This window comes from Mytilus trossulus, chromosome 12 (assembly GCF_036588685.1).
Source record: "Mytilus trossulus isolate FHL-02 chromosome 12, PNRI_Mtr1.1.1.hap1, whole genome shotgun sequence".
NCBI classification, from domain to species: domain Eukaryota; kingdom Metazoa; phylum Mollusca; class Bivalvia; order Mytilida; family Mytilidae; genus Mytilus; species Mytilus trossulus.
The window spans coordinates 51,455,029-51,482,444 of record NC_086384.1 but is presented as its reverse complement, the minus strand read 5'-3'; the positions used below and the strand labels follow the sequence as shown (position 1 = coordinate 51,482,444).

Sequence of the window (27,416 nt, the reverse complement as noted above, 5' to 3'; positions counted from 1 at the left end):
TCTGTGGTATGTCAAGTATGTTACTGTACCTAGCTTTATATTTTGAGTCCTTAAGGATGTATTCTTCAGTCACTTTGAAATCTCGATCTGTGAATATTTCCAAAACATATTATTCAAGTGGATGATACATCTATAATCAAACACTGTCTCATTGGCAATCATACCATATCTTCTATTTTATACCGTAAAAGAAATTGTGTGTTTCTCAATAAGAGGTTTTTGATTAAAAAAAATCAAACTGTTTTTCTTTTCAAATTTCTTATATATACTGAGCCAAAAAAGTTTAGCAACAAAAATGTGAAAATTTATTTTATTACAAAATCATAACAACATATAATTTTAATCATAAAAAAATGGAATTATGATATGTCAGAAGCAACATGAATGTTAATCACTCACATTCATTAGGATTTTCTTTGTATGGAGCGCTGGAGGGTCAAAATGCGTAAATGAGTATAGTGTTTCTCAAAATCAATTTCTCAGCCATGCCCTGGGTGCCCCAATGAAGGATTGACAGGCACATCAGCAGCTTCCCTTAGTCAATGCACTACTTTTTTAGCCGGAAAAAACTTGTCATGTGTTGATTTAAAGCGAAGGAAGCGCTCCTCCCTTGACGATAGTTTTTTTTTGTCTACGAGATATCAACCTATCCTGTGCAGTTGTAATTTGTCGATATCTGTTTGTTAGTCTCTAAACTGTTGCTTTTTGCACATTAAATCGAGCCATGATGTCAGCAACCCTCATTCCGGCATCAACCCTTTCAAGACCTTTCTGACTGTCATTTTCGGGGAGGCCTGGTTGACGCCCCATGCAATTTTTTCAAAGGTGTTTGTGTTTTTCTTACCAATGGTGTGTTTCTGAACGTTAGTGAAAAAAAAATTTTCAATATCGTTTTAAAAGTACAGGTACAGAAGGTAAAACATCATTTACACGTGCAAAGCTGAAATGGCGCGAAATCAATCATTAGGAAGAAAGGACGACTGTTTTAAATTACAGGTTAAACTAAGGATAATATCAATGATGTTTAAATATTTTTTCAAAAACAGCAACAACAAAAAAATTATAAAAAAAGTGTTGCTAAACTTTTTTGGCTCAGTATATGTACTTTATAATCAAAGTTTATTACAAAGAAGTTGAAATAAAATGCATTTTGTTTCTTTAAATTGAGAAAAAAACACATATTTAGGAAATAGACAGCATGATAAATTTAACACGAAAAAGCACCAAATATGATAAAATTTCTGATGTTAAACCTATATAGTTCTTTTAAGTTAAATTTAACTTCATCTTTATTAAAAGTTTAATTGTCGAACTGTGATTTTTTCACAATAATAGCCCAAAAATGGATAAAAATTGATGACAAATGGGTAAAAAATCAAAGGGCCGTTGGAAAAAAAAAAAGGAGTGCACCACCATATGATTTTTTCTTCCCAATTTATTGATTTACAGTCATATTAACCTAATAATTACAATCTCCCATACAGACAGAGTTGTCGTCCTTTCCTTATCAATAATTAGATTAAGAATAAAAGTTTTATTCTAGAATTGTTGGCTCCTCAGAGGAGACCAAGTACATCCTAAGGTAGCACAATACAAAGATTTTATAACTCCAACTCCCAAGTTTTAAAATGTTGTAACTTTCTTAATAATGCTTGAAAATTTATAACAGTGGTAGTTTTGGATAGCTAACAGATTATTCTTTCAAATTAATGCAATGTTAGTATTATGCAACAATTATGTAACCAATTATGATGTTAACTGTGTCTAAAATATTTTTCACCAAATTTCCACTTTCAAATGAAATTAGCTTCTGCATTGGCATCCCTAGAGGGTTGATTTTATTATATGTTGTTTCTATGGCCATTATCTACAGAAGGGTGTCTCAGATTTTAGATAGAATGTTTAGAACAAATTTTACACCTAATTAAACATTATCTTCTGTTTGTGGTCAGAATGTTCACACTAATTAGAGATTTATGAGAGAATGGAATACCATAGAGACAATCTGAGACACCCTTTTGAAGCCCATGATGTGTTGATTAAGATTTCGTTAAAATTTTCTGTATAGTTAAAGAGATGATAGAGCTAAATTCGCTTAAGTGGACTTACCCAGATTTTGCCACTAATTACATAATAATTAATTACATAATGATTGCATAATAAAAATTGTGCATTCATTTAAAAGATTAATCATTTATCTATCTATATATACCTCTTTTATTATTTTCTATGCATTCATAAGAAAGTTACAGCATTTCAAAGGTTAATGATTGGAAGGAAAAAAGTCTTTGTATTGTGCTACCTTAAGATCACGCCACTCAAACTCACTGGTGCTTTCCCGTTACAAAATTAGTAAGTCTCAAGTGCCATATTGTCGTGATTCTTTTCACTTGCAAGTTGGATATTTTGCAATGTCTAGGAGGTTTCAAATGATTCCAAAAATGTAAATCAAAGAAAATTATGGACTATTTTCAGTTTCTTAAGTCTGGTTTACTTATACCCATATATCATATGATACAACATTTAAAATAAGACGGTTGTTTTCTTCAATAACATTCGGTCGCATATTGACTCTATGTGCACAAAAGTACACATAGATTAAATTCGGTTAAAATAAGAATTTAATAACAATAAATTAAAGTTAAGTGCATAGCTAAATTATTATTTTTTCTGTCGTGTATGACCTTTGAATTTGCTTTATGTTAATTTGACACAAATTGAACTGAAAAAAAAATGTTAAAAGAATAGGTAGATTTTCGTTGTCAAGAAACAAAACAATTCTTTTTGTGATTGGTGTTTTATTTTGCATAGAAAAACGGTTATAAAAAGGCGTGTAACTGGTATATAAACAAACTTAATATTTCCAAACACACGTGTTTCCCTGATCGATCAAACACCAAAACACAAGGTAAATAAACTACAGCAAAGCTTTAACTAACTGATTTGTTTTCTATGTTTTAACATTTTTAGGAGGGAGTATGATTTTCTCTATATCATGTATGTCTAATGAGTTCATTGTTTTCCCATAATATAAAACTACCACAATTTACTTTTCAAATTTTGTGTCGCGTTTTTATCATTTGGAAATTCGTGCGCCCAAACATTATATGTTATGATAATCATATACTTTAGGTGAACAATTACATCCCTTGCAGAATGAAAATATTGAAGATGCTGTGTGCGATATTCATGCTGCTAATGACAGTTTTAGCAGGAAAAGTCAGTGGAAAGCCACCAGCTGGAGGGCTTAAATTTGACAGAATACGACCACCCAGAGGAGGGCTTCGTTTTAACAGAGTTAAAAGAGATATTAATGGCCACCATTTAGATAGAACCTTGGGACTACTGGTAATTACAAATCTTACGAATTGATTAATCAGAACATAAAGTTTAATAATGATAATAATAATAACAATTATACTACTACAACAATAATAATAATAATAATAATAATAATAATAATAATAATAATAATAATAATAATAATAATAATAATAATAATAATAATAATTATGATAGTTAATGATATAGGGTTATTGTATGAATATTGGGGAATATTGTCTCGAGTAGAATTTTATATTGCACGAGCTTGAAATTGCAACATTAGTTCTACGAGGGACAATGTTCCCCTATATTCATGCAATAACCCTTTTATTGTATAGCAATATGATATTTGAAAGTAAAAATTGGTTTAAACTAATATTATAATTTATTGCACGCTAACTTTTGTCTACGTTCTGTGGGAAAAAATATATTGCTATACAATAATACTAATAATAATGATAATGATAATAAAAAGAGGAAGAAGAAGAAGAAGAAATAGAAGAAGGAGAAGAATAAATATCATTATTTAATCAAAGTACTGAAGTACTGAACATCGGATGACCTCGAGTTCTTATAGGTGGTCAAATGCACTTATCACATTAAAAATCACATATCTATACCTGAATCTGAGGTTAATGTACAGAGATATATTGTTTGCTAAGACAAGTTCGTGCCTGGAAGATAAATAAATGACAGGAAATCCAACCTCAGCGTAATAACTTAATTATTGTAGTGATACAAATCAGTATACACTGGTTTGTTGTTATATTTGATATTAATGTAATTGTAATATATATATATATAATTTTCATGCATTTGTAAATCATTCTATTCTGCTATTCTTATAATGGTATAGTGGTGCAGTAAAAGTATATTCTTCTGTAAAAAAAAACATTCTAAAAGATTGGATTCATATTTCTCCGCAAAATCAATTACAGAGTCACCGTTCCTTGCCGGAATTGTTGCGCAACGTCCTTGAGATATTCTTCCGCATGCTTTAACACATTTTGTCTAGATCTTATCAATCATTTTTTACTTATGAACTTATTAATATATACATTAACGACAAAAAAAATTCATATTATTAATTTATGTTCTAAACAACAATATTTTTATCAGTATTCATTGAAGAGATGTATTTAAAACAAACAAAATTGAATTTTAGTTTGCACTAGTTAATATCCTCGTGTTTATCATGTATTAAGATCGGTTAAAATCCAAAACAAAAGTGACGTGTACAAATCTAGGCTATAGCAATACATCGGAATACCCTCACCGTCATCTTGATGTAAACATAAATATAATTGTATTTTTCAGCTGAAAAAAGATTAGATGGTCTAGATCTTTGGCACCACAAACTGAATATTTCATCATTGAAACTGAATTAAATAGATATTGATTTTGTAGTTGCTCTCTGTATTAGTGTTTTTTTAATATTTTCAGATGATTCTATTTTCGTCTTAACGATCTACTGGCCATATTATTCTTGAAAAATATGATTGTAATAAAATTGGGTAAAGTGACAATAGTGGAGCGGCGGAGAGGAAAATTTTAAATTTTTAAATTTAAATTACCTAAATACCTCATGGGATTTTAATAGCTCATTGGAAAGCTAAAATCCTGTACTTTTTGAAAATATGTGTCGTCAATATCAAATCTGGTACAATAATAACGAAAATCAAGGTCAAAGATCATCACTTAAAAAAATCCTACTTTCATCTAGAGAAACAATACCATTGATATTTTTCAAAATTAATAATCTATTCAATAAATTATACGAATAGTATTATGTAGAAAAACGTTAGTTCATACAAAATCTTTTTCATATTTGCACATGACGTCAGAACAACATTTTATTTAACTTTTTTGAGGATAGTCCATGGTATACAAATTTTAATGCCTAATGGAAAACAGGAACATATTAACATTGATAATTGACATCGACAAATAGCATTTCTTGAATACTTTAATAGTTGAAAAGTTTTCAAAGAGTATCTGAAATGCATAGCTAATAAATCAAACTAAATATGCAGCCATGAAAAAATTCGTTTCAATTTTCAAGGATTCGACGTGTCACTGAGTTTTCTTAAAATGAATTCAAACTATCTCAATACAAGATACCTTTTTATTTATTATAGTTAATGGAGTTTGATATATTACTCAATTAGTGCAAGCGTGTTGTAGAACAAATTCCTAAAATTGAGACATGACCGTTATGGTATCTATGATGAGTTTGTTTTCATACCAAATGAAACGTCGAAAACATTATAGCAAATTAAAATAAAGTTACCAAATATTACAAGAACTATTTTCATGGTATTTCATTACAACTACCTACATTCTGACAAAAAAACATAAATCAATGCATGGAAGACCCTGCTCCTTGCAAACACGTGCTGCCTAGCATGTTTTCCCCCTTACATGAACTAATTAGATTTTGTAGAAAGTCCGATGCCATTTGTCCCTCAAAGAAAACTGGCTCTAACGTTTCATGTTGCGCAGTTTTCCAACAAAGGCACATGGGGAGCCATTACTTCGGTTGGCTAGATTTGCCGAAAACCAAACTTTGCTTTGCCACATTGTACGTAGTATACGTGATGCTTAAATACGAATTCACATGCCGAAAGCTTTTCGATTGAATTGTTTTACACTGACTTATCGGGGCTTTTTATAGCTGACTGCGGTATGGCCATTTGGGCTTTGCTCGTTGTTGATTACCTAAACGGCTTGGTTTGTCATAAAAAGGTTGAATACCGGCGTTTAACCGATTCCAAAAAAAACTTAAAGTGAAGTCACACCAACCCAGAGCATGAACGACCGGCATAATAAGACTTTAAATTGAGTAATTATGTTATTACAATTTGACACCAGGCACTCTGCGAGAGTAGCACATTTTCTCCGAATGTCATGCGAATTATTCATTGATACTGAAGAAAATGTATCAAAAGACTTTGTCAAGAGACAAGTAACAAAACTTATCAAATAGGTTGACAACATTGCTTCTGAAATTTCCAACGATATGCATTTGTACTTGGTTATTTGCACGATAATAATCCCTAGATATATAAATATTTTCCATTTTTTTGTCATAAAATTGAGGCTGCTTCATAAAATACATGCATACCGATTTGTCGTTGGTTTTGGTGGAGCTACATGTACTTAAGTTGGCTTTTATCTCAACCATTTTTATGCCCCACCCACGATAGTAGAGGGGCATTATGTTTTCTGGTATGTGGCTCCGTTCGTTCGTTCGTTCGCAGGTTAAAGTTTTTGGTCAAGGTAGTTTTTGATGAAGATAAAGTCCAACCAACTTGAAACTTAGTACACTTGATGCTTATGATATGATATTCTAATTTTAAGTCAAATTAGACTTTTGACCCCAATTTCACGGTCCATGGAACATGGAAAATGATAGTGCCAGTGGGTCATCCGTGTACTTTGGACACATTCTTGTTAATTATGCTTTGATGTTATTCGCTACCTTGACAGCGTCTCAAATGAAAATTTCGCTAGCAAATACAATGCTAGATTTATATGGTCCTTGTTGAGCAAAAAAGGCAATGGCATCCCTGTAGTACCTCTCAAGTTTAGCCTTATGTTTAAAGGAATTACAGTATGTCTTACTTATTTTATCAGGTAAAAAAGACTGATACCTTGTCAAAAGTGATGATTAAACAAGAGACTTTTTGTCAAGAATAAGGTCTTTTTTGGGCATCTAGCGGGACCCGTTTTAACGAGATTGTGAAATTGTTCATGTGATTGAATAAAAAACCAAATCAAACACACCTGAAAACCAAACGAACCCTAAAATGAAATTCACTTTCCCAGTTCAGTTCAACAAAAACGAGTATACAACAATACCAAACAACATAAATTAATCACAAGGTTTAGGAAATTATAACACGAACAAGAAATATGCTTAAAAATGACTACAAATGACCTTCGCTAAATCGCTGAATGTGTGACTATAACTAGAAACCCCAACAATGTCGGTAAATCTGTGACAAATATTCGGACTTGAAATCTGGATAAAAAGCAGATATTTAGTCAAATATTTATATTTTTAGGAATTAACTTCAAAAAGTAAATCGGGTCGATTGAAGTATTATACGACGGCTTCATTGGTGTGCCTTTAAAATATACCTATACTGCACGTGCAAATAATGCTAGATGAAAAACGATGATTTTTACAGTGTTATTTTTAACCATTTTCAGCTGCATTAAGCATTAAATTTAGGACTATTTGGAATTGCCCTTACATTGTATGAAGTTCACGAATAACTTTATTTACCAATTTCATTCAAAAATTATTTTTTAGAACGGGTTTGTTGTGAAATTTGACTACCGAATCGGCAGTGGGGTATGCGATGCAAGTTGGGTAACGTCAGTAAAGGCTATTTTTAACGTCATTTGTACCACATTTGATATTGACGACAAATATTTTTCTAAAGCTGAATAATCGATAAACATTTTAGGACCTTAAAATTCCATGAGGTATTCAGGTAATTTAAAATCGTTAACTAAGCGACTTTTTCAACATTCGCCGCTCCACTACAAAGAGACAAAATTCCGACCTGAGAGAAGAAAATAGCACAAGGTCAGCAATGGGTCTTCAACACCGCGAGAAAATCCCGAACCCGGAGACTGGCTTCGGCTGACTCCTTAACAAAAATGTGTATTAGTTCTATGAAATATGTGCGTTACACTAAAATCCGACACATAAAAATAAACTAAAATAAAAAAATAAAACTTAAGACAAAAGAAAGGTCAGCGACTACTGACTTGGGACAGGCGAAACAATACGAAATGGTTTGCATGTTTTTTTAGAGAGCCGTGGTGTTGTGGTTAGTGCATCGCACTACTAACACAAAGATTCCTGGTTCGATCACCTCTCCTGGGAGACAATTTCAAGGACCAAATTTTCGATTCTCCCTTGGCACAATGTGCGAGTATGGTCTTGAGAAACGATGAAAGTCCGTCGGAAAGAGACAAAAGATGGCCGACTTATAGATTTCGAAAAAGAGCAGGCTAATACCTCTGCAAGGCAGAAGTAGCACCCGCAAAGTTGAAAGGAATTGATATAAGTTGCAATTACTTGATTCCTTATCCATTATAAATAAATATATTTCCAGTTTTCGTACAATATCTCAATTCATGAAACTTTGGTGACTTGTTTATGTAAGCTCCTTTCTACATTTTATAAATTTCTAATATGACATTGAGAGGCTATTGTATAAAGTAAAAACACAAGAATACTGAACTCCGAGGAAAATTCAAAAAGGAAAGTCCAAATTCAAATGGCAAAATCAAAAGTCCAAAAACATCTAACGAATGGATAACAACTGTCATATTCTTGACTTGGTACAGGCATTTTCTAATGTAGAAAATGGTGGATTGAACCTGGTTTTATAGCTAGCTAAACCTCTCTCTTGTATGACAGTCGCATCAAATTCCATTACATTGTCAACGATGCATGAACAAAACAAACATACTCAAAGAGTAAAAATGTCAAAAATAGGGGTACAGCAGTCAATATTGCGTTATCATCTTAATATCACTATAAAAACAACAAATATAACGAAGAAGCACAAAAAGGCATACATCAAATTTAACATTCTCATTTTGCTTTTCTTATAGGACTTAATTTATCGATGTAAAGACTACCCGTATTCTATTCTTTTAAAATGGGAGGGCGTATCATGTACTCATGGCGCAGCAGTTTATTTGTTTTGTTTTTATTTTGATTCATATTTTTATCTTAAGGATCTCATAGTAAGAAATCCCAAAATGGCTTCAAACCAGCAGGTCACCTAAAAACAACTATACATCTCTCCTTGGCATACAAACACGAGCAAATTCAAAGCCGCATACCAAGTTATATATAATATATAAACTTTGATATCTAGTCTGTAAATATAGTGCACTGATATCTCGCCTGTAGATAAATGTGGTATTTTTTAAGAAGTGGTTGTTAGACATATCTGATATGTTTCCCTCAGTTTTAGTTTTTAACCGATTTTTTTAACAGCGGTATATACTACTATTGCCTTTATTTAGACATCTTTGTCCTTTTTTCTGTTATTTTTCCTAAAGTCACATTGTCAATCATAACACCGGGCATCTCAACGTACGTATAAAGAGGCGCGTCTATGCTTCTATGTCTCTTCTGTTGATGTATTGCCTTGATGACTCTCCTGTTAAGATAAGATAAGATAAGATAAGATAATTTTATTTGGCATTTGTAAAACTATACATCACAACCACTGCAGAACTTTTGACCGTATAAAAAATATAGCCACACAAAAAACAATATCAATATGCATTACATAAACTAAGTTTAACATTTATATTGGAAATACATGGTTTATAAACATATATTTTAACTATCAACAGACTGATCAAAGACAGTTTGATCCATTCCAAGACTGAATGCTTTAATATCCATCTATCTCCATGGAAGGTTAATATTTTCTTACTCGATCCGTAGATGCAATGCAATGCTATGATATCAATCTCTCTGTGTTGGTTTGCGAATGTGTTCTTGTATCTTCCAAAGATGGCGTTCTTCACTCTTTGTGTATGTATGAATATTTTATCACTTCTTAATAGTAACATGCATTTCACACACACACAGTTTTACATTAATATTTCTAAGCAAATGTCAAGTAAAATAAAAGTATGGCTTATAAAAAATAGAATTTAGGTACAAATCGTGATGATCTGTCTGATAATTAGAAATTAGATTAAAAAAAATCAAAGCACGAGCTTTTCTGTTAAAAAAGCATGTGCAGCAGGCAAACAAATTATATACATTACTACGAGGCAAGACAACACATTTAGTGAGCTGAACAAGGATCCAAGGGGGGACCCACAAGCCACGTTGGGTCTCCGCTAGAATAACTATGCACAAAAGATCAGACTGGACAGTGGGAGCAGGAAGCAAGCAAATTTCACTATCAGAAGACTGATCAACGGTAGTTCAAACAATTCATGAACTGAAGCCATCTCTTAAAAAGAGAAAAAAAAATCTTTCCGGAAGCTGCTCGGAAAGCTATGTCAGAATGAAGCTGCTGCGTATTTGAATGATCTCTTATCGTATGTAGTAGTTCTTAGCTGTGGTATGTTCAAAATGTTACTGTACCTACTTAGCACTATAGTTTGAGTCCTTTAGATTGATCAAGTCGTTCAAACACACTGACTCTTTCCCGTTTTAAGAAGTTTGTAAATCTCAAGTGTCGTTATTCTGGTTCTTTTCACATGTAGAGATATTTGCCATATCTAGAAGTGTTTTTTTATGATTAAGCATAATTCTTATATACAACACAAAGCGTATGTTTTCCAACTTCTTAGAGTTGGTGTCCGTAAAGAGGACAAAAAGGTACTTCAAATAAAAGTATTGAAAATTTTCAGTTTATTTAGTTTTATTAACATATAACCATATATCGTTATAATACAACGGGAAAAATAAGACGGTTGTTTTTATTCAATAGAATTCGGTCGCATATGGACTCCATGTGCACAAAACGTGCACATAGATTAAATTCTGTTAAAATTAGAATCTAAAAACAATAAAGTTAAGTGCATATAGGTTAGCTCAATTATTATTTTTTTATCTGTTGATCATAACATTTAAACTCTTTACAAACACACTTAATAATAAAAAGAATAAGAAGATTTACCTTGTCAATAAACAACACAATTGTGTGTGTGACTGATGTTTATCCTGCGTAGACATACTGTTTTTTTCCCTGTTCGATTGAGAACCAAAAAGAACAAGGTAAATACAATACAATATAAGTTTTGAAATAAATGATTTTTTTTCTACGTTTTTAGACACCTGTGACAAAGAGTTAAAATGAAAATTACACTTATTAATTTTTTAGGTACTTTTCAGGAATTTCAGATCAACATTCTTTCCTTAATAATTCTGCATAAATATTTTATATTTTACAGTACATTTAAAATAATCATTCTTTGCAGTAACATTTGAAATATTTAAAATTATCTTAATTTAAAGTAACATTTGAAATATTTGAAATAATCATATTTTACAGTAACATTTAAAATATTTGAAATAATCATAAATGAATTAAAGTAAATCTGATCATTTGTGTGAGCTTTTTTTGTTTGTTTTTGTTTGATGTGATTTATATTTGATGGGGATGGGAGGGGTGAACTAATTAAATTAATAGACATCCCTATGAATTCCTTTATAAAGTTAATCTATTGCAGTCTCACTACCGGTATCATTAAATTAAACCGAGGGAGATATGAATATACAATATGTTTATCATCATATCAGTAATGAGTTCATCTATATCATGTATGTCTAATGAATTCAGCAATATCAAAACTAAATTTTTCAATGTGTATTCTAAACTTAAATCTACCACATTTTACTTTGTTTCATGTTTTGAGCGTATATGATGAAGTTGATTCGAAAATAAGTGCACAAAAATATTATGTTATACACTATCTTATACTTTAGGTAAACACATAATTTTAGCCCCTTGCAGAATGAAAAAAATGAAGATTATGTGTGCGATATTCATGATGCTTACGGCAGTTTGAACAGGAACAGTCATTGGACGGCCAAGACCCGGTCCACCAATGGAAATGATTCAATCTAACAGGCTCTTGCCAGCAACTAGAGGGATTGAATTCAACAGAGTTAAAAGAAATGCCAATGGCCCTTATATGGATAGAATCGTAGAATTACTGGTATTTACAAAGAATTTATTTTTTATTTAACATAAATTTTATAATAATAATAATTACTAGATCTGCCATTGCAAGCAATATCATATGTCACCCTTTTCCCATTGCCACTGAGTTGCGGTCATTTTGAAAAAAAAATGTAAGTGAATAGCAGTTAATTTTTCTGTAATTTTTCAGGATATTTGAAGATTTTTGAAATTTTACACATTTTTGCTGTTTCCATGACTATATTTAATCAATCATTTCAAAAATGGACGTTATCATTATTAGTCATCTGTTATACATGTTATAGTAGAATAATCAGTAAACAAAAACAAACAAACAATATGAGAAATTTCACGAACAGTTTCGAATAAAAACTAGGGGTTATTTCCGGAGTAAAACTAGTCATGGAGGGAGATCATTGTAGGATTGTGGTTTTGAATGTTATTGTAAAAATAAGTTATTAAGCTTCAATTTAAACCGGCTTAATGATAAAATGAAACACAAAAAAACTAAGAAGGACGGACAGCACTAGTATAGTCATAGTAACAATATCTAAACGCATTTACTTTTCTATATTGGCTAGAAATATAGGGGAAGGGTTGAGATTTCAGAAACATGTTTAATCCCGCCGCATTTTAGCGCCTGTCCCAAGTCAGGAGCCTCTGGCCTTTGTTGGTCTTGTATTATTTGAGATTATAGTTTCTTGTGTACAATTTGGAGTTTAGAATGGCGTTCATTACATAAAAAGTGTCGAGTACTTACTATTATGACATAGCTGTCCTTAACACGGTAGATTTTGCCCCTGCTGCCGAAATACACAAGATCACAATGCGTGCACACTGCTTTATTTTGTATTGTAAAATTAGGAATGGAAATGGGGAATGTGCCGAAGAGACAACAACCCGACCTTAGGGCAGACAACAGCAGAAGGCCACCAACAGGTCTTCAATGCAACGAAAAATTCCTTCAGCTGGCCCCTAAACAAATATATACTAATTCAGTGATAATGAAGTAATAATAATTAGGTTCACTTATGGCAAAAAAATGGCATAAAATATATACTTTATAAAAAACACCAAAAAGGTCACAATTTGGTTCGTAAATTGGTCTATTTCGAATGCCTGAATGATATATAAATCAGTTCATTGCATTGAAATACATAATATTCTCCAAAGTCAGCCCATTTTGGACATTTTGTCAAATTAAGATGATTTTGTGCAATTTTCAGACCTAAAAGCTATAAAAAGACTTCGGTCGTAACCTACTATCCAAAATGTTGCGTAACTAAAAGATTTCAATTTTGATATAGAATTCATCAATATGAAAACCTTTTAATCGTCGATGGCGGCCAAGGTTAATTATACCAAAAACAATTAAAATTATGGAAACAAATACCAAAATTTACTTTAGAATACAAATAATGTTTTTTAAGGGGTCGTAGCTTCATACGTTTTTGTATTAAATATATGTTTTGCTTAATTGTATTATCAAAAGTATTTCTATGTAAAATTTGTAATTGCTTGGCCTGATTAAAAAATCATCAAAAGTTAAGGCCATTTTTAACTGGTCGGGAACTTTCCACTTTTTCGCTTTCATTCACGTTACAAATAAGATCTCACTGCAAAACAAAAACAGAGTTTGGGGAGATAACTTGCTGTCCCTCTGGTATTGTTCGTCCCTGTCTTATAACCACTGGGTCGATGTCTTTGCTGATGGACTATTTGTCCCCGATGACATAATTCGCCCAGTTGCAAAAACTTAAATTGCATGAACTTAGCCATTTTCGATTAATGGGTTTGACTGTCCCTCTGGTATCATTCGTCCCTATTTTACAATAAAAAGTTTTGACTAAACAGGGACAGTATCAAAAGCAATTAAACAGAATAGTGCAAAGAATTATAATAAGTATAAATTATAATGTAAAAATAAAGATTTTTTTGTATATTTCCAGGTGAAAAGAGATTAGATGGTCTACAACCCCACACATTGGATATTTCATCATTGAAATGGACTGAACATATTTTGATTTATAGTTATTTTCTGTGTTAGTGTTTATTTCATCTTTAAATGTCTTAAATGGTACCATTTTCTCTTTCCATATGCATATGATGAAGACATAATCTTTCAATCAGTTTAATTGAGGTCTTGAGCTGGCATGTCAGTAACTGCTGGTAGTCATTTGTTAATAACATTAACGGTACCAACTTTCTTGCACCAGATGCGCATTTCGACAATACATGTCTCTTCAGTGATATTTATGCATCATTGTCATTTTGTTTAGTTTATTTTGTTACCTATTCTGACAGCGGACTCGGTCTTTTGAACTATGTTTTACTGTCCGTATGAATATGTGTTTGTTTATTCTACACTGGCTAGAGGTACAGGGCAGGGTTGCGATCTCAAAAAAGATGTTTAACCCTGCAGCATTTTGCGCCTCACACAAGTCAGGAGCCTTTGGCCTTTGTTGAACTTGTTGGATTTAAGAACGTCCATCATCACTGAACTAGTATACATTTTTGTTCAGGGGCCGGCATAAGGACGACTTCGGGTGCGTGAGTTTCTCAATTTTATTTACAATCTACTGGCCGTATTATCCTTGAAAAAATGTGTTCAATAAACTTGAGAATGAAAATAAGAAAAGTGACAAAGAGACAACAATCCAACCCAAGAATAGAAAACAGCACAATGCTATCAATGGGTCTTTAACCAAGCGAGAACATCCTGAATCAGGAGGCTATTTTTTTTTTAATTTCTAGTTAAAGTACACCTCAAGTATACCGCAATCTTGAATTGTACAATCATTTACATGAGTAAAAAATCGATCCAGTTTTTTACCCAAAGCTGCAAATTTGGAGACAAATTATTTAAAGAAAACTTAGTTATTCATTGCATTATCGAAAATGTTTTAACAAATACAAAATATTTGTGCTTTATAAATTAATTTATTAAATAAGCCATTTAAGGGGAAATACATCTTTAAGTAGAAAATTTATACTGGACATATAGGGAAGTTTTTATTTTTTACTTGCAGCAAGAAAACGAAATCGGTGAGAACCTTTTTTCTTTTTCTTTTATTTAGATATAAAATTAAATCTATCTTCTATTATTTCAAGATTCTGTCTCATGGATTTCTCTTAATGCACACAAATGGGTTTTCGTGAACAATCTTAGTAAATTTTGGTAATTCTTAACGACTAGTACCTTGTAAAATAGCGCGGTGACCCATACTTTTTATCATAATTTTTAAAACAACAATGTGTCCGAAGTACACGTATGCCCCACTCGCACTGTAATTTTTGATGTTCAGTGGACTGTGAAATTGGAGTCAAATATCTACTTTGACATTCAAATTATACAGATCATATCATATAGAACATGTATACTAAATTTCAAGTTTATAAGACTTCAACTTCATTAAAAACTAACTTAACCAAAAGCTGTATTTTGCATTTAAAGAAGAAAGATCGTATTAAGAAAATTAAAGTAAACTTAGTCCTGGTATCTATGATGAGTTTATTTACAACCACTGGGTCGATGCCACTGCTAGTGGAGATTTATTTCCCCGAGGGTATCACAGGCCAAGTAGTCTGCACTTTTGTGCTGACATGAATTGTCATTGATATGGTTATATTTATAAATTTGAAAAACTAAGGGTTTTGTTTACCTCAGGCATAGCTTACATTAGCTGTATTTGGCAAAACTGTTAAGTATTTTGGTCCTCACTGCTTTTCAGCTTCGTACTTTATTTGGCCTTTTTAACTTTTTTGGATTCAAGCGTTACTGATGAGTGTTTGTAGACGAAACGCGCATCTGGCGTATATACTCAATTTAGTCCTGGTATCTATGATGAGTTTTTTTTATCATAGAGGAAATGCGTACAAAGTCTCAAGTTTATTTAACTTCAAATTCATCAAAACCTATCTTGACCAAAAACTTTAATCTGATGCGGAACAGAAAGACGGACGGAATAACGAACGGACGGACGAATGAAAGGACCAACAAACCTGAAAACATAATGACCCGCTCTATCGTAGCTGTGGTATAAAAAGCATAGTAAAATCTTCATTTTGGCAAAGTATAAAAAACTGTATTGCATTAAGATTGCTTTTCAGATAGTACAAGCAATGACCAGCTGTATTTGTGAATGGATTGAATATTCGCAGTACAGCGTATATCTGACCGTTACAATATTTTCGTCGAGCCTACGATTTTTGTCCCCAAATCGAGACAAAGCGATCCTACATTTCGTTGTCGGCGTCGTCATAGTCAGCGGGCGGCGGCGTTCACAAATACTCTCTCTGTGGTTTAAATTATAATTACTTTCTTAAACTATCCTGGATTTGTACCAAACTTGGACATAAACTCATCTATGATCTAAAACTAGTATCCAAAAGGAAATTTTGTTGATATTTATAATTTCCTGTTTTAACGTATAGCACTTAAAATATATGACCTTAATCTTCTTTCAGTTAACATTACATACAGTCTGCAGTTGAAGTTTTAAAAACATTTATTAGATTCATGACCAATCCTGATTATTTAACAAACTTGGACAGAAACTTCTTACAATCAAAACATAGGATTACTTTAATCTTTTTTCCATTTTTTGTTAAGCCTGCAACTAACAACAAAAGAAGGCGAGACACAAGGTTCCGTTTAAACCCTTACGAGTATTTATTGTTCATTGGTCAAAATATAGTTTTAACGGCTAGGTTGGTTTCACAGAAACATATATGTATTTCAGATACTTTAAGCAAAAGGATATTTATATTTGGTATTAGGAATCATCAGATGGCGTACATGTCAGTCTGACAAGGTTAACCTGACCTTCAACTCATTTACATGGATTTTTAATAAAGTTAAGTTTATCTGATACTTTCAGCTTAACTTTCATCATATGGACTTTCAACATAAATTCAATTGACATCAGTAATACACGAGAGACATTTCCAGTGTATGCACTCTCGTTATGTCTGAATATTAAATAACAAAAATAAACTCCGAAGAGTTTTGTGTTGTTGTAATTTTCCAGTAATTCTGAATCTTGACAATTTCAATGTAAAATTTACTTACCGGCGTTTAATACATATTCAACTGTAGACTGTAGCTATCCACGTTGAATTATATCCCATTTTTTGGTATAAATCAAAAATATTATTCAATATGGGGATTTTTGTCGAGCCTGCGACGCAAAAGCCAGACATAGCGACCCAACATTGTGTCGTCGTCAGAGTCATAGATTTTGATTATCATCGTGTAATGTGTTTTCGTACTAATAACAATTTTCACTGCTTACAGTTTTCACTGTTGAGTTTTTATTCCGGTGTTTACTCAAATTTAAAAAGCATGTCCTGTAGATTGATTTAAGGTATCTAGATTTTTTTTCAATGCTTACTACGATTTTTTACTGTTTCCGATTACTTTGCGATTTTTGTATGTCAAAAAAACGGCGTCATATGTTTTCGTATGAAATAAAAATTGGATCAGTACACGGACAGGAAATGACTACAAAATCCGGAAATTAATATTTTCTAAAGTCGTGGTTCTAATGATCGCTTGAATCATAAAAAAAGTAAATAAATACTTTTCAGTACTAAAAATTACTAGTAAATAGTTTTAGGTTGGTAAATTGTGTGCTGAAATTTTAAGATTTTGATTAATTTCAGATTGGCACCTGGTTTGTACAAAATACATTATTTTTTCTAAAATAAAATGCAGTTTTCAAAATTTAGGATTAAATATAAAAAGTCAAGACTGTTTCATCTTCATGAATCAAGGATGTATACAAAAAAATTATAAATGAAATATTGAATAATTAGATTTTGAACAACCATTTTATATAAGAACCCTACTAATTTTAACTCGCTGGTTTGTAATTAAAACGGCCCAAAAAACACATGACAGTCATATGTCTTGAAGATCCGGTATCTGACTTGCAAAAAACATATCTGGACTTTATTTTAACCCTTCAGAATTTTTTTCTATAGCTATTCTAGTGATGCATATTTTTTACATTAAATAAAAATGGCTAAATAGGTCAGTTTTATTTAATTTGTTCTAACGTCTTTAAAAAGCGACGTTGAATATGTTTTAAATATGTCAAGTTGTAGTGGTGTTGTTGTTCTAGATATAGAAACCGAAAAACACGCCACAATGTACGCGTATGCAGCCGAAACCGACGAAATGTGGTTGATACAAAAACATATGACATACGAAAACATATGACACGACGATAACTGTTTGTGCAATCCCAACTACACTTTACCAGTTTTTATCTTATATTTCAACTGTTAAATACAAAGATACAAGTGAAGAAACACAAAAAACAACGAAGGATGGACAGCACTAGTATAGTCAGAGAAACAATATCTAAACGCATTTACTTTTCTATATTGGCTAGGGATTTTAGCGCCTGTCCCAAGTCAGGAGCCTCTGGCCATTGTTAGTCTTGTATTATTTTAACTTCTAGTTTCTTGTGTACAATTTGGTGTTAATACGGCGTTCACTATCACTAATTTAGTAGATATTTGTTTAGGGGCCAGCTAAAGGACGCCTCCGGGTGCGGGAATTTCTCGTTGCATTGAAGACCTGTTTGTGTCTTCTGCTGTTGCCTGCCCTAAGGTCGGGTTGTTGTCTCTTCGGCACATTCCCTATTTCCATTCTTAATTTCGCAATAAGTAATAAAGCAGTGTGCACGCATTGTGATCTTGTGTATTTCGGCAGCGGGGGCATAATCTACCATGTTAAGGACAGCTATGTTATAATAATAAGTACTCGATATTTACATCTAATACTTATATATATAATTACGACACGCCACGTATAACATCAAAATCATTGACGGGGAATTCTCTCAATCAGCAGATACATCTTAGACTTCTTTCAAACGCTTAGCGGTGAGTAATTGGTCCTCTTGACCACATTGACACTAAAATTAAGATTATCTTATATTCGTCTTTTACGCATGTCCTTTTAAAGGGAATTCACTTCAAAGCAATTAAGTTTGTAGAAGGAAGCTCTTGTAATAGATCAAGACGGGATAAACACCTAGATATGTTTCCATATTGCTGATTAGTCAAACTCTCATCAACTATGAATGAAGTGAAGAAACGGTATTGATTTTTAACTAAAGTAAAACATATAAAATAAAATCTCTACAAGGCACGCTGCGCTTAGTCATTTTAGATTTACGTTACGCTGAAAGAAAGATATTGAAGTTAGTGTAACACTGAATTAGCACACATTTATTATCTGCTGTACTAACTTTAAGAGAAATAGGATGAAAACATATGCGTTTTATTTTATATTCCCGTATGTTGGTGTCTTGATTTGTAAGTACTAATTCTTTCATAGTTCTCCTCAAGCTTAACTTTGATATCTCTGTCACAGTTTTCAATGAATGTGCATGCATTTTAGAGCAAATAAAGTTCTGTAATATCGTCCTCCTCAAAATAGATAACATCAGCTACATAAATAAATCAATCGTGAAAATTTACTTTCTAGATGTTTGATAAGATAATACTTATAATCAAGAAAATAATTTTGTCTTTATATACGAGGGTAATTTTTACGATTGATTTATTTTTATCTAACTAATGTTATCTTTTCTGAGAAGGACGATATTATAGAACTTCAAAGCTTAGCATGAACATAAATGCATAATAGATTTTACAAATGCAGAAGACACAATTTATATTCAATAGTTAAATTACCGCTGAACATATTTTGCTTTGTTTAAAATCAGTTCCTACAAACAATTTCATTTGCTTGTCTTTTATCAGCATTCAACATTTTCAACGTTCATTCGTTTAAAAATGAAATCAGCGATACATCAAGAAGGAACTTTACAAACGAACCAGAGAATAGAAATGGTAAATATGATTTTTTTTTTTAATATTACAGGAACATATACATATCTTTAAAGTAAAAATAAATAGAACGGTAAATCAACTACGTTCAACTAACAATGCAGGGCGAAAAAGAAAAGCCCCCATAGAAAAATAAAAGTAAAAAACTAAGCATAAAAACAAAAGAATAAGAAACGAGTTGATCTCACATGAACCAGCTCAAAATGAGACATACGTACAACCCCATTTATAAGATTATTCGGTATGTAATAATCGAGGAAAAGGACTATGAATTGTGGTAACGATAATTGAAACATATCTGTCGTCTGTGAAATAAATTTCCACAAACGCTTACCAAGTCGTGAGGTCGTCAGTAAAATTGTTAATATTAATTGAAGTTTGACCTCTTTTTTAAAGAGTTATTCATGTTATAGTAAATAACTATTATTAGGTACACAGTATTACGATCATATGTTCTAAAATTTGTATAATATTGTAGGACTCCTTCCACAGGGAAAACATAAAAGGTCCCTTTCATATGATATATTGTCAGTTGATATGAGATACTCCACACAACACACTCTATTGAGATATGCAAGAGAGGCTTTTGAACAACATAGTTTTTCATCAGACGTTGCAAAATACATTAAGAACAAAGCAGAGAGATATATCGGGGGGACATTTCAATGTGTTGTTGGTACATCATATGGTTACTCAATAACACATAACGATCTGTATTATTTCTATTTCAAAATGAATAGATATTACATTCTAGTATTTAGAACTCGTGCATAAAATCTTATAGGAGGTTTTTCTTTTTCTTATGTTCATGTAAAACAAAAGTAAACATATAAACCATTGAAACAAATAAATTTCATTCTTTTTATTATTCTGACAAGGGTTATCATGCAATAGTTAATGTATGTCTTGTATTAAATTATCAAAACGGAGAAAATACAAAACTTGGCAATTAAAAGTCGAACGAAAACAGGCAATATTAGAGCAAATAAACGACTAAAAGATTTTCCATCGAAAAGACCTATGAAACTCGAGCAACACAAAGTTAACAAAACCATGGATAATGCGGACGATTAAACCAGGAAGTGTAAGCAAATTATGCTCAACATGTGGCACCCGTCGTGTTGCTCATGTTATTACATACCCTGTAAACAGTTTAATTCGGCAGGTCACATTCGTTGTGACAGGGGAAGTGGATTGTAGTTACGACATAAGGAACTTATCCTATATCATCTGTGAAACGGTTATTTCATAACAGTCAACCAACTCGTGATGGCGTCCATAAAATTTACGAAAGTGTGATTTCAACTTCACCATTTGGAACTCGTGGTTTAATAGCTTGTGAGCAGCATGTCTCTATCCAGGAAATCATGCCCGTGAATATTGTTTCAATTTGGGATATATACTACAATGCACATATGTAGGCGCTGCTGGATTATTGCTACATAGTAATATAAGTTCACAATAGGGAAACTGAAATAATCCCTTTTGTCGTAAAGTTTTGTTTTCAACCGACCCTCATTTTCATTGTCTAATCCATAAACGATTTGAGAAAAGCATGACCGTGTATATATAATATAAATATCAATTGATGAATTATCCCTTAACAACGGGGGCACTTGCAGGTAGGATACCTACAAATACGTCTAAGAATATAAACATTGAATAATGTACAATGAAATAAAGTATATAGATGACAATATCATAGTTAAAAATGTATACCCTTAAAAACAATTCACTTTTCCTAAAAGTTATGTATTAAGATAAAATCTCAACACTTAGAGATCACATCAATCTAATTGCACACCCAAATCACAGTAAGCTTAATTAAGAAGTGCCAGTTTTGCTTTGTATCATATTTAGCGGATCGATAATTTTTCTGTTTTCTGCCTAACGTGCAGCGGCAAATATTTCATGCATATATAAAAGCCATTGTGTCAGAAAAACTAAGTGTAAAGATATATCCCAGGTAAATAACCTAGAAGAGGCGCAAAAATGCAGAGGGGTTAAACAAGTTTTTTTGGAGATCTAGCCCTCCCCTTATACATCTAGCCAATGTGAAAAAAAGAGAAAAACACGCACAGTAAAACTTAGATTTAGACGAATTCAAGTATAGGTTACAAAACAAACTAAAGAAAATGACAAAACTACATAAATAACAAAAGACTACTAGCAGTAACTGACATGCCAGCTCCAGACCTCAATGAAACTGATTGAAAGAGTATGTCTTCATCATATGAATACCAAGCACTATCCCTCCCGTTATGTGATTTAGTTTGATACCATCATAAAATATATGAGAAGAACATAAGCAGTGTCATGCGAACAACTGGTTTTAGAATAACGTGTTTCATTCCTAGGCAAAGACCTTATAATATTACAGTCAAAAGACACAATCTTTAATGAACTGACAACAGTATTGTATTAAACTATGTCCCTTTTAAAAAGATTATTTCAATTTTCAATGTTTTGGTATTCAGGTCATCCATACATTAAGGATGTACACCTCTGAGGAGCCAAAAATTTCTAGAATTAAACTTTTTTTCTTAACCTGATTTTTAGGTTTATAAGACTGTAACAAAACAATTGGTGAAGAAAAAATCATATGGTGGTGTGCTTCTTTTTTTGCTACGGCCCTTTGAAAATGCCCAATTTTGATGATTTTCTCACTTTTCATCGATTTTTACCTATTTTTGGGCTATTATCGTGAAAAAAATCACAGTTCCACAATTAAACTTTTTTTCATACTTTCCATAAAGATGAAGTGGACCAATCTGAATAAATTTAACTTACAAAAACTATAGGTAGGTGTTAATATAAGAAAGTTTTATCATATTTTGATGCTTTTTTGTGTAAAATTTACCATACTGCCAATTTTGTATTTTCATGATTTTTCTCATTTTAAAGAACAAAATGCATATTAATTCAACTTTTTTGTTATAAATGATTGAAAAAATACATATCTCAGAAATTTGAAAAGACCAAAATGAGATGGGATGTATATTATTGTTGTAAAATCATTTTTTGTATCCCTCACCCATTTTCTCAAAATTTTGACTAAAAATACTGACTTGAATGGTCGTAAAATTTGAAAACTGGATTATTCAAAAACTGTTCATGGTAAATACACAATTTTTTCACACAGAGTTATGTTTGATTATAATATGTTTAAAATTCATTGATATTTTCCACTTCTATCATATGTTTTGGAAATAATTTAAGAACGAGATTTCAACGAGACTGAACGAGACTGAAAAGTCAGAAGAATACATCCTTAAACCAAGGAATTTCTATTTAAAATAGTTAGGAAAAACATCTAGTTTATCCTCCGAAACTAAATAAATAGATAAAAATATAAATCTAAAGAGTTCTTTATTCTATTTTCTTTTATTAATTTGAATGTTTGTTAAATAACACCAAAATGACGAATTTAGAAATACGGGATAAAGCTATTGTGTCACAGTCATTTTTTTTTTCACTATTCACTGCTTTAAGTTGAATAATGAAACAAAAACTATTTCATTATTCAATTCATTTTTTTTAATATTGAATAGTGAAAAGTGAACTATTTAATTGTTCATTTTTGAAGTTTTGAATAATGAACTTTAATTAATGAACGTACTTCAACGCGGTCTTTTTAATAAGGTTAGTTTAAAGGGTTTTTGTTATGTTAATAGAGAGTATTTCTGTTATATCCAAGAAGTGAGTGATTATGGTTAACTTTTTCTTCTTTATTTCTTAAAGAGGTTTATAAAAAGTAAACGTTTGTGTGAGCGTATTTTCTGTCCACTTTAAATTCTTACCATTTTCTGGAATAATGTTATTCAATTTTATAAACATTAACCGCAATGCAATGTCTTGAAGCATCTCTACTTCAAAACCAATTAGATAATTAGTGCACATGGAGAAAAAATCCATTGCACATAGCAAATTATACTACGGAATGAAAGGGTAAAGAAATGAAAAATTTAAAAGTTGAAAGTTTTGGCAAAAATTTCTCGGTTAATTAAAAGTCATCCCTGACATAGTTTAACAATCTTAAAATATCAAATATCATTTTGTTGCGAATCAAATTAATTCGAGATCATTCAAGACGAAGAAGAAATATTGCGCAGTACAATCATTGAACTGTTGATTTATCTAAAAAAAAATGTTTGCGAGGATGTTTATTATCAAAGTTTTTATGTTCTTTCTTGTTGTTCATGGGACATTTATGAAATCTATTCAAAATGTCACATCCGAAGAAGCCAAATTGGAGATTTTAGAGCAGACTGTTGAGGCACTGCAAGTTCAGATGAGGAATCTGACACGTTCTATAAAGGATATTTCAAGAGGTAATATTTATAATGTTTATTTATGTCATTTTTTTGTTGTTGCTTTTATTATAGAATCAGATACATAGGTCTAAAGCTGGAAATCTCCATTCTCGATTTATTACAAAATACGTTATATACGGGGCGCCGAATGGGACTCTTGTGGTTTTGTAGACAAAATTCAATTTTGTACGGACAAAAGTGACTTTTGTTCAACAAAAATGAGTTCAGTTTAACAAAATTTGTAACATACTACAAATTTAAAATGTTGTCATACAAAATTACCTTTCAGTGGACAAAAGTCACTTTCGTCATGACAAAATTCATTTTTGTTACACAGACTTGACTTTTGTTACCTAATTTGAAAATTGGAATTTTTTGTATGCAAATAAGTTAAGTATGGATTTTGTGAACTAATTTGCATACAAAATCGACTTTTGTGAGACAAAATTGACCTTTGTAAGACAAAATTGACTTTTGTGAGACTAAATTGACTTTTGTGATACAAAATTGACAAAATTCAGTTTTGTCTCAAAAAATTGTTACAAAATTCAATTTTGTCTAACAAAAGTAACAAAATTGACTGTTGTGAGACAAAATTGACAAATTTAATTTTGTTTTATAAAATCGACTTTTGTGAGACAAAATTCAATTTTGTGAAACAAAATTCAATTTTGTGAAACAAAATTCATCAATTTTGTGAAACAAAATTCAATTTTGTCAGTTTTGTATTACTAAAGTCAGTTTTGTCTCACAAAAATGAATTTTGCCCTTACAACATTGACTTTTGTGATACAAAATTGACAAAATTGAGTTTTGTCTCACAAAACTGAGACAAAACTCAAATTTGTCTCACAAAAGTGAATTTTGTTGTCACAAAAATGAATTTTGTCTCAAAAAAATATTTTTTTCATCACAAAATCGACTTTTGTGAGACAAAATTGACAAAATTGAATTTTGTTTCACAAAACATCACAAAATTGAAGTTCTCATAAAAGAGTCTGTAGCACATAGTTTTGTAAGACAAATATGATTTTGTTTTGACAGAATTGAATTTTGTACAAAACCACAAGAGTCCCATTTGGCGCCCCGTATTATTCGAAGAAACCCAGACACTTGAAAGAATTCACACAAAAATGAGAAGTTAAAACGACAAAAATGTATAATAAATAATTGTACGAGGTCATGTTTTTTCTGTAACTGATAATGATGTCTTTACACTAAATCCATTGAATGTCGGATTCGGTTTGGTTGATATGTTAGTCTTGGTAACTAGTTCATGAGCTTTTCATAAGTTATTATTGGCTTTCAACTATAGTTTTTAGTAAATCACGCATTCATATTCATTTATTAAGTTAATAAAAGAAATGTTAATTTTTATGGTTCAATATAGTTTGTTTGACTATAAATGTTTACCTATTCATCTTTATCTTCTTTTTTTTTATACGACTGCAATTTTCTTCGTAGATTCAAAATCTTTTAATTCCAAAAGTATCGTTCAACCAATATGTTTTCAATTTGTTCTCTTTTGTAGATCAGATAAAAATCAAGGATAACCACGTTGTGTTTTATGCCAGGCTGTCAAGTACAATTATCCTGAATACATACTCAATTGTAAAATTCAATGATGTTGTTATTAACGTAGGAAATCACTACAACTCAGGGGATGGAATATTTGTAGCACCAGTCGCCGGAGTTTATCAGTTCTCATGGATGACATTGACGGATAGCGGAGATCATGTGTATACTGAACTGAGGGTAGATAATGTCGTTATCGATAAACTTGCTATTAATCTTGGTTCAGCTGCCGGTACGATTCCAGCAACTAGAGTGACGGTCTGTAAAGTAGAGAAAGGAGACCATGTATGGATACAAACAACAGGGACCGGTGGTACTAATTTTTTCGTGGTGGGAAGTGCCGCTCATAGCTCCTTTATGGGGCTTTTGTTGTTCGAAACATAAGTATACAAGCAGATAAACAACCCTGTTTCATTCGGTATATGATTTCTCATGTTTCAGCCAATCTTTAAATATAAACTCAAATTGACACAAGCTTGGAAGTTGAGATGATTAAAGTTTACATTACATTGTTTTTGTATATTAGGACTGAAAATTGCATTTTTGCTATAACAGTACAGATTTGTCAGCTTATGCATAATTTATTCAATATTATGAATACTTTACTTAGAATGTATGTTTTCTGTAACATTTTCTCTTTTCTTTTTTCTTTTTTCGAATGGTACTTTTAGCCCTTCAACTATACTGTCCGTTAAATATCCCCATCAATCCTGAATTAAAAGTATAATGCACATGGGATGATATTATGCATGCATTTGACTTATGCCTCACTTCTTTTTATCATAGTTTTTGCAAACTATTATCAAATAACCAATTCTAGTCAAATGTTAAACTTATTAGGCATGTTAAACTTTTTGGGATTCGAGCGTCACTGATGATATAAAAAAGAAGATGTGGTATGATTGCCAATGAGACAACTATCCACAAAAGACCAAAATGACACAAACATTAACCACTATAGGTCACCGAACTGCCTTCAACAATGAGCAAAGCCCATACCGCATAGTCAGCTATAAAAGGCCTCGATAGGACAATGTAAAACAATTCAAACGAGAACACTAACTGCCTTATTTATGTAAAAAAATAGTCTTTTTTAGACGAAACGCGCGTCTGGCGTATATACCAATTTTAGTCCTGGTATCTATGATGACTTTATTTTCATAGAGTTTATTAAGAAATAAAGATACGAGGTAAAATTCTAAAAACGCAACACACCATCGAAAACTGAAGGAAAATGTTTATTCTAAAACAAAACAAAAAAAGTTTGATAGAAGACAAACAACAAGTACCACTGGATTATCTAGCTTAAGAATGTGATGTGTTAATAGTCCTTGTAGGCAAGTACTTCCTTCCACCATACAATGCGACAAAAGACAAACAAACTTTTAAAGAAAACTCTCAAATGAATAACATTCAATTTTCCCCATCTTCTTTTTTTTATCGATTTCGATTACAAAATGTTACGGCGTGTTCAGTTTTATGCATGTTTTACTTTTATTAAAGAATACCAGTTTTTATCGCGCCTGCGACTTTTGTCGTTGAAACCTCGACATAGAGAAAGTGATCCATTGGCGGCGTTCACTAACTTCTGAAAAGCTTTTTATTGAAGAAGGTGGAAGACCTGGATGATTTA

At 31.7% G+C, this 27,416-nt stretch overlaps 1 protein-coding gene and 2 long non-coding RNA genes across 3 annotated transcripts in view; all 3 read left to right on the top strand.

The window, feature by feature from the left end:
* LOC134692795 (uncharacterized) overlaps nucleotides 1-14,015 on the top strand; it is a 31,592-nt gene extending 17,577 nt beyond the window's left edge. The window contains exon 3 of the long non-coding RNA XR_010102272.1: nucleotides 13,979-14,015. This is a non-coding gene — a long non-coding RNA (uncharacterized LOC134692795). The remainder of the gene's footprint in view (nucleotides 1-13,978) is intronic.
* Nucleotides 2,821-4,730, top strand: LOC134693697 (uncharacterized). Its single transcript, XR_010102443.1, has 3 exons — nucleotides 2,821-2,908; nucleotides 3,133-3,348; nucleotides 4,642-4,730. It is a non-coding gene; the product is annotated as an uncharacterized LOC134693697 (long non-coding RNA).
* A 5,055-nt stretch (nucleotides 14,016-19,070) lies between the features above and the next one.
* LOC134692793 (complement C1q-like protein 3) lies at nucleotides 19,071-26,446 on the top strand. Its single transcript, XM_063553333.1, has 4 exons — nucleotides 19,071-19,358; nucleotides 19,809-19,898; nucleotides 24,137-24,226; nucleotides 25,740-26,446. Exons 1-4 carry the CDS (start codon nucleotides 19,307-19,309, stop codon nucleotides 26,165-26,167), a joined length of 660 nt encoding a protein of 219 aa, XP_063409403.1. The 5' UTR covers nucleotides 19,071-19,306; the 3' UTR covers nucleotides 26,168-26,446.
* The last annotated feature ends 970 nt before the right edge of the window (nucleotides 26,447-27,416 follow it).

Bases quoted from the DNA above. Each gene is read 5' to 3' on its own strand.
- LOC134692793 (XM_063553333.1), top strand. From the start codon at position 19,307: ATGAAAACATATGCGTTTTATTTTATATTCCCGTATGTTGGTGTCTTG. The intron at 19,359-19,808 runs GTAAGTACTAAT...GTCTTTTATCAG, and splicing joins GTATGTTGGTGTCTTGATTT to CATTCAACATTTTCAACGTT. The intron at 19,899-24,136 runs GTAAATATGATT...TCACATCCGAAG, and splicing joins CGAACCAGAGAATAGAAATG to AAGCCAAATTGGAGATTTTA.